The sequence below is a fragment of the Corvus kubaryi genome, unplaced genomic scaffold (assembly GCF_017639235.1).
Source record: "Corvus kubaryi isolate FWS band 111438036 unplaced genomic scaffold, C.kubaryi_AGA036_p1.0 split3-37304, whole genome shotgun sequence".
Taxonomy (NCBI): Eukaryota; Metazoa; Chordata; class Aves; order Passeriformes; family Corvidae; genus Corvus; species Corvus kubaryi.
The window spans coordinates 1,878,402-1,885,758 of record NW_024582087.1 but is presented as its reverse complement, the minus strand read 5'-3'; the positions used below and the strand labels follow the sequence as shown (position 1 = coordinate 1,885,758).

General features: G+C 46.2%; 2 protein-coding genes and 1 long non-coding RNA gene across 8 annotated transcripts in view; all 3 read left to right on the top strand.

Annotated features, from left to right (window-relative positions):
- The window catches only part of LOC121658551, a 3,454-nt gene extending 3,303 nt beyond the window's left edge, over positions 1-151 (top strand). For all 4 annotated transcript variants that reach the window (XR_006013996.1, XR_006013995.1, XR_006013994.1 and 1 more), the window contains one exon: positions 1-151. This exon is cut by the window's left edge and continues 143 nt beyond it. This is a non-coding gene — a long non-coding RNA (uncharacterized LOC121658551).
- The window catches only part of KHDRBS1 (KH RNA binding domain containing, signal transduction associated 1), a 21,466-nt gene extending 19,896 nt beyond the window's left edge, over positions 1-1,570 (top strand). The window contains exon 7 of the mRNA XM_042015597.1: positions 158-1,570. Coding sequence (XP_041871531.1) covers positions 158-255 — 98 coding nt within the window. The 3' untranslated portion in view covers positions 256-1,570. The remainder of the gene's footprint in view (positions 1-157) is intronic.
- Positions 268-7,357, top strand: part of TMEM39B (transmembrane protein 39B) — a 15,811-nt gene continuing 8,721 nt past the window's right edge. Inside the window, exons 1-2 of one of the 3 annotated variants that reach the window (XM_042015540.1) lie at positions 268-355; positions 3,292-3,360. The gene's annotated coding sequence lies outside the window, so the exon portion shown is untranslated. Of the gene's footprint in view, positions 356-3,291; positions 3,361-7,254; positions 7,328-7,357 lie in introns of those variants that run through there. The other 2 variants (XM_042015539.1, XM_042015541.1) reach the window with 2 other exon arrangements.

Here is a 7,357-nt window from a genome sequence, read left to right as displayed (position 1 = left end):
CTTTTGGGGGATCTCAAGCTCTTTCTGGGGGATCACAATCCCTTTTGACGCCGCTTCTTTTCGGCACCATCCCAACCCCTCTTTCCCAACCCATCTTTAAGGCTGACCCTCCACAACTCCTCTCCCATCCCTGACTTTCTCCTCCTCTTCCTCACAGGCCAAGATGACTGGAATGGAACCCGGCCCTCCCTGAAGGCCCCTCCGGCCAGGCCAGTGAAGGGGGGCTACAGAGAGCACCCCTATGGACGCTACTAAAACACAAAAAATGAGGGAAAAAATCCCAATTTAGGAGCAAACAGTTGTTACTGGTTCTTGTATCTCCCGGGATTCCCGTTGCTTTACCCACACCACACAAGTAATTGTCTCCCTGTTTTTCTTCCTGGCCCTTTTTTTTCCTCCCACTCCATCCTCACCTTGCATTTTTGGCTTCTGTACGTAGGAACTTTTCGAGATGAGTTTAAATAGATTTAGAGGAGAACTTTTTAATTTTTATTCTTTGTTTTTTGGGGTTTTTTTGTTTTTTTTCTTCTTCAGTGTGTAGGTGGCCTTTTCTTTCTCTGTCGTTTTAGGTAAAAAACACAACTGTACCTTTTTTAAGGAAAAAAAAACAAACAAAACAAAAAACCACAAAAAAAAAAAAGCTAAAAAAAAATGTTAGTTTCCAAAGTGAAATGCTTTGCTTAGCAGTTATGAAATTAAGGTTTTGTTAAAACTTTTAAAGTTTGTTTTAAAGGAACCCATAAAGGTTGTAGTTGCAGAATCCCAAAGTAGGCTACATTTCAAAATTCAGGGTTATTTTTAAGAATTAAAATCACAATGTAACAGTAGTGGCTGCCACCATTTTAAAAAAAAAAAATCTATAACTTCAGATGCCAAACCTTTAAAAGGAGATTGCTGGTGAATCTTGAAGTTTAAATTTTAACCCAAAGCATCCTCAAAACAAATTAAATAGCATTTTCTAAAGAGAATTGACTTAAAACAAAATTAGGTTGGTAAAAAAATTGACTTTTCTTATGTGGATTTTGAAATCTAGCCCCCCGTGCAGTGTTGAGATATGCTTGGGAAGATTTTTCCAGTGGAAAGGGGTTCTTAGTTTGGTTCTAAATGAACAACTTTTAAGGGGAAAAAAATACAAAGCATGGCTCTAATTGCCCAGTGTTTGATAGTAGAAAGAATATTCCATGGGTAGGCCTGTCAAATTCTCATTTTTTGTAGTGCTTGGGGGCAGAAAATCCGAGACAAATTCCAAACCCACCCAAAAAAAGAAACAAAATCTGAATTTTCAGCAGTCCCAGCAACTTGTTCAAGTGTATCTCAGCACGAGCTTTGCAGAAAGAGGGACACTGCAGCTGTAAAAAAAAATCAAACCAATAAAACAAAAAGCTAAAAAAATGATCCAAAACTTTCACTTTGTACATAAAAGTCCTAATTGGATTTGTGCACTGTCCTCCCACTCTGTTCTTGAAGAGAAAAAATGCTACATGTGTAAAGCCTGCCTAACTAGGTAGCTAAAAACGTGTCACAATGTCTGTCGAATTTGTCAATAAAGTTTAGTCCTTTTTTAATCCAAGTAAATGTGATGAATTGTCATTTGTTTTTGGAGGTTTTTGGTTTTTTTTTTTTTTTTCCAATAACTTTAATGCTAATTTGTCTTTTTTATTATTATTATTAATAATAATAATTATTATTATTATCATTATTATCATTATTATCACTATTATCACGATTATTATTACTATTATTATTACTATTTTCAAACCGTGGAGGCATTTCTAAAAATGGTGGTTTTTTGGTAATTCTCATGCCAAAAAAACAAGAAATTTTTCGAGCTCCTTGAGCTTACATTGCTTTTTAAATCTATTTCTATGAAAAAGACAAAAACCAAATTGTTTTTCACCCCCTGGAAGTTGCTGAAAGCAGTTTTGAGAGCCTGGACTGTGGCAGAAATCTGAATTTGGAAAGGGTTTGCTGGTTCTTTGCTTGATGATTCCAATTTCAGGTGGCCTCAGAGGATATTCCAGAGGCTGCCAGGGCTGGTTGAAGTAGGAATGCTGAGAATTCCAAGGAAGTTGCTTTCTGTAACCCCTTCCCTTGGCTAAGATGATGCCTTTCCTCCTTCCAGGCAGCTTTTACTTGGAAAAAACCACTTTAAAAATGGATTTTTCTTGGTGGCCGGTGCTGCAGCTGCTCCTTAAATCCTTTCTGAGAGGGTGTGGATGTGTAGATATTTAAGATTTCGATTTCTAGTTAAGATTTCTATTTAAAAGTTAATGCTTCCTGGTTTGTATTTCCCATCCAGCACAAGAATTTGGAATTTTTAGGGGGAGAGGATTAAACTGCTCGGGGGTGAAAAATCGAATTTTAGGGAAAAAAAAAACCAAAACAAAACAACAACTGCTTGTGGCAGCGCATGAGGGGAATATTTAAAAATAAAACCACACAGAAGTTGTATTTGTAGATCTGTTCTTAAAGTGCAAATAACTGAATTTTCAACACTGGTTTGGAGTCAGCTTTCAGGGCATAATGTGATGAAAAGATCAGCCTATGCCCCCCCTTTTAAAGGAAAATTATCAGCAGGAGAAATCAGGATGTGTAAAGCTAACAGGCATCGCAAAGCCCAAAAAGGTAACCTAAATGTCTGATTTTAATATAGCACATTTCTCTTTTCCATAAACTCGTGACGTAAACTTTTACTCAGCCAACCCTTCAGATGTTAATTTAATGTAAAAGGGGAAGGGAAAAAAAAAAAAAAAAAACACCACAAAAAAACACAAAACACAAACCTGACAAAAAAAACCCCCCCCCCCCCCAAAAAAAACCAACAAAAAAAAAATGTTTAAAATATAAACATTTAAAACAACCCACATGGCTCCGGCATAAATTAGCAATAACTTTTAATAACGTGCCCTTGGCAAATGCACTGTGATGGAATGTGGGCCAGAAGGAATCTTTAAATATCCTGTGTTTTTCAAGGATAAAGGATGGAAAACCAACATGAATCCAAGCTAGTCTTGCTACTGCCCCACCCCCCCCAAAAAAAACCCCCCAAATTCTGCTCAGTTGTTTAAAAAATCAACTTTTTAGCCCCCCCAGTATTGCTGTTTCCTGTGAAATGTCCATAGCTCAGCTGAAGTTGCATGTTTTTCCTTCATGTGTAATTGCATGCAGGAATCTTCTCTTTTTCTTTCTTTCTCCTTATTTTATGATGATGATGATTATTCTTCTTTTCTTTTCTTTTTTGGCATCTCTGCTGCCGTCGAGGAGCCTCACAAATTTCGTTTTAATTCGCAGGAGTTTGGGGCCATGACTCAGCGGGGTGAGAGGAGGAGGAGGAGGAGGAGCAGGGGCAGCGCCAGCTGGGTGAGTTTTGGGGCATTTTTACAACCCCTTCTTGAGTTCCCCAACGTGGGGGTGGCACCATCTGAGCTGCTAAATTCCAATTATTCCTTGGATCTGCACGGCCAGAAAAAAAAAAAAACCGGGAAGCTGCTTCGCTGCCTGCTGCTCTGGCAGAGGTCACGGCGTGGAGGAGGCTCCCGAGCTGAGGTTTTAGGGGATTTTAAGGGATTTGGGATGAGATCCGTGCCTTTGGAGCTGGGATTCAAGGATTTGGGAGTGCTCCAGGCAGCAGGGGGGGTGTTGGATTTCATGGAATCACGGCTTGGCTTGGGAGGGGCCTGAAAGGTTCTGTGTTTCCCAACCCTTGGGATTTGTTACCCGATGCTGCAGGAGCAGAGCCGGCTCTGGGAATGGCTCAGCGGGAATTCAAATCCATTAAATTTCCAGGCTTCGCATCTTAAACCCGCAGCCTCGCCAGTTCCAGCCCTTCCATCCCTCACGGATGGATTCTGGAATGGGATGGGGCTGCTGGGGTCAGTTTTTATGGAATCCTGCCTGATGGATTCCCTCAAGTGATCTTGGGATGCATTTCAGAATCCCAGGATGATTTCGGTTTGGGAGGAAACCTTAAATCTCATCCCATTCCCGTGGGCAAGGACACCTTTCCCTAGCCCAGATTGCTCCAGTCTGGCCTGGAACACTTCCAGGGATGGAACAAAGGAGATGCTTCCCTAAAAAAATCACTTTGATAAATGGATGGGAGTGATAGGGGGGATGATCACATCAGCAAGGACACAACTCCCCCCTGAGGGATTCCTTTGGGAACAGCAATCCCTGGAAGTCTGAGATCCCTGGAAGTCTGAGCTCCATAAATAAAAATTACAAAGGAATCCACCCTTGAAATGCTGAAACAGCCCAAAGCCAACGTGGGCACATAAAAGGACAAATCGAATTTTATAGGGAATGGTGAAGCTCCCAAACGAGCCCCTGTTATCTCAGGGCCAGTAGGAATGTGTGGGAATGCTGCAGCAGGGAGATCCCCCTGAATTCCTGCACTTGAAAATCGGATCCTGCTGGAAGGGGAATGATAACAGGCCTGGATTTGTGGCCTGGTTATCAAATCCATCTTCATTTAAGGTGTAATTGGAACATCGATTTCTGTGGCAATGCACCAATCTTTCCCGTTTCTCTCCTAATAGGTACAGCTTTTCTATCAAGTGGAAAAGATTTGATAGAGATCATCTCTTAGCATGCAGTTGGGTTGGTTTTTTTTCCCCCAAGTGGATTTTGTGATGCTGCCTTTGGAATAACCCAGCTCGTGCCTGGAATTTTGTGGGATGTTGATGGGAAATGCTTCAATGTTGTGGCAGGATGGAAATGGGAATATATCGAAATATAACGGGATGTGCTGGGTGTATTTTGCCAACATGCCCTGCATCAGACAGCTCCCTCCCTCCCTCTCCAGGCAGATTTTAGCCCTGGAGCCTGCCAGAGCTCATTTGAGATCCCAAAATAACCCCTCAGCATCGGATGTGCCTCTCAGAGATGCTCTAATTAGCCAGACATCCCGGGGGTGATGCAGGGATTTGGGAGGGATCGAGATTCTTTGGAGTCTGAGTCACCTCAGTAACCTGGATAACCTTCCCTTTCCTGCTGGAGGTGCAATTCTGCTCACAAGTGCCAGGGATCTTTTCCTCTCCCTGCTTTCCCAAAGGCCTCATCCACATCTCGTTATTTGTAGGATTTTGGGAAAGACCCCAACCCAGAGAAAGGCCCCCGTTGTTCTTGGCTCTGTGCACGTCTCCTCTCTGGAAGTGTTGCCCAACAAAACTGTTCTTGTCAGGAGAAACTTGGCTCTGGGAACATCCTCCTGCTCTGTGCCTCAGCATTCCCATCCTCCCTGGCCTTTTCCCTGAGTGGGAACAGCTTTTCCAGCCTCCAGGGTTGTAAAACCTCAGCCTGGCCTTGCTTGGAGCTGGCACAAACCTGGATTTTGGGATCTTGGGACAGCCACGGGGGAGTGAGTCCGAGGAAAACACTCCAGCTGGACTTGCCAGAGGTATCCCCAGCAGCTTTGCCTGGAAGGAGACTCATCCCCTGCCCCTTCCTTACCCCTGGTTTCAAGTTGCTGTTTGGATTACTTCAATAAAGCAAGTGGCTCCAAGCTTTATTCTATGGAATCATGGATTCAGGGAACGCTGTGGGGTGGGAGGGACCTTAAAGCTCCTCCAGTTCCATGGCAGGGCCACCTTCCACTACCCCAGGTTGCTCCAACACTCCAGGAACATTCCAGGGTTGGGAATTTCACAGCTTCTCCGGGATATTTTATGTCTCCCTCAGCCTCACTGAAAGCACAGTGGGTTGAGGCTTTCCCTTAATGCATCCCTCCGAAATTCCACCTCGGATAAGCTGAGTCAGAGAGCACAGCTGGATTCCCTGCCCAGCTCTTGCAGCAGATGATTCTTTTTTATTCAGAATGAATTTGAAATCTGGATGAGAGCATCTGCCACGAGCAGAGCCAAGAAAAACAGCTTGAATGTGCGTTTTCCCTTCCTTAACCCCTCCTGCTGCTCTCCTGAAGGAAACTTGGGCTCAGGGTGATTCCTGCAGCCTGGAGAGACCCTGGAGTGGCCCTGGAGGAGGAGGAGGAGGCAGCAGCTGTGCTGTGCCCGCTGGGAGAGGCAGAGGAGAACAGGGAATGCATCCAGATGGAGCTTTTGGGGAGGAAAACAGGGCTCAGGGAGCTTCTCCTGTCATGGATCAACCTGGAACATCCTGCATGAGACGTGGGCAGCGAGGGGGAGGAATTCCTGCAGGTTGGGCAGTGTCCATGGGGGCTCCCATCTGGGCTGGAGATGTTATTCCTCATTTTTCTCCTCGGGAAGCTCCCTTGAGTGAGCACAGAACAGCAAGCTTCGCTGTGGCTGCTCAGTTGAGCCTTCCATGGCTGCCATATGTTTTCCCGGGACTGTTTTTCCACGCTCCTTTTGCTCCTTTTGCCAAGAGGGATGAATCTCCCAGGAGTCGATTCCAGAGCTGGTTGAGGAGCACAGTTAAGACAGTGTTTGCTATGACTGCAAAATGGGAATCTGCCAGGTTTGGGGTAGTGCTGGAGAACACCAGAGCCTCCCTTGGATCCCTGGTGGAATACTGAAATACAAACCGTTTCCTGATTGTGGTGTTCATTTCGCCACCAAAAAAGGTTCATCCATCACGTTCCAGATGCAAACATGACATTATTTGAGCCTGGCCATGTTTTTAGGGATGTCCTGGTACCTTCAGAGTTGTTCTTGGAGGATTCTCTCAAACATCAGCTGTCGGGACACTCCTGATTTTTTGATGGCTCTGCGCAGTCCCAGAATCAATGTAGGTTGGAAAAGCCCTCCAAGACTTGTGACCCATCCCCACCACTCACACCTCCAGGGACGGGGACTCCAAACCTCCCTGGGCAGCCAAAAAAAAAACCAGAAAAGAAGAAAAGTCTGGCTCTGTGCAAGTCCATTCATTTCAGAGCCGCCTTTCCCTGCAGCCCAGGCAGGCCTGGCTCTCAGCCTCGTGTAACGCTCCATCTGTGCTGAAGCATCAACCCCCACAAACTCGAGCAAAGAACTGCCATAAAAACCCACCGAGGGCGCTCCGTGAAGACGCCCCAAACCCATCCAGGCGCATCACAGCCCCTCCAGCGGGGAGCGCCGCGCAGATGGCGGCAGGGATTACTCATTCCCTGCAACAACGGGCTGCCGAGCAATGCTGTTGGCTGGCGGCGGTGCTTCCTCCCGTTTCCACGGGCTCGGGGGGTGACACCGGGAGGTGACACCGAGAGGTGGCACCGGGACCCCGCGGTGCCCCCCGGGTGGGCGTGGCCTGGCGGAGGGGGCGTGGCCCGGAGCGCGTTCGCGCCCCTCAGGAGCTTTGTCCCGCGCCGGCCGCCGTCGCGCCCCGCCCGCCATATTGTGCCCGGCGCAGGCGGAGCGGCGGCCGGCGATGGGTGAGGGGGGCCGGGCCGGGGGCAGCGCGG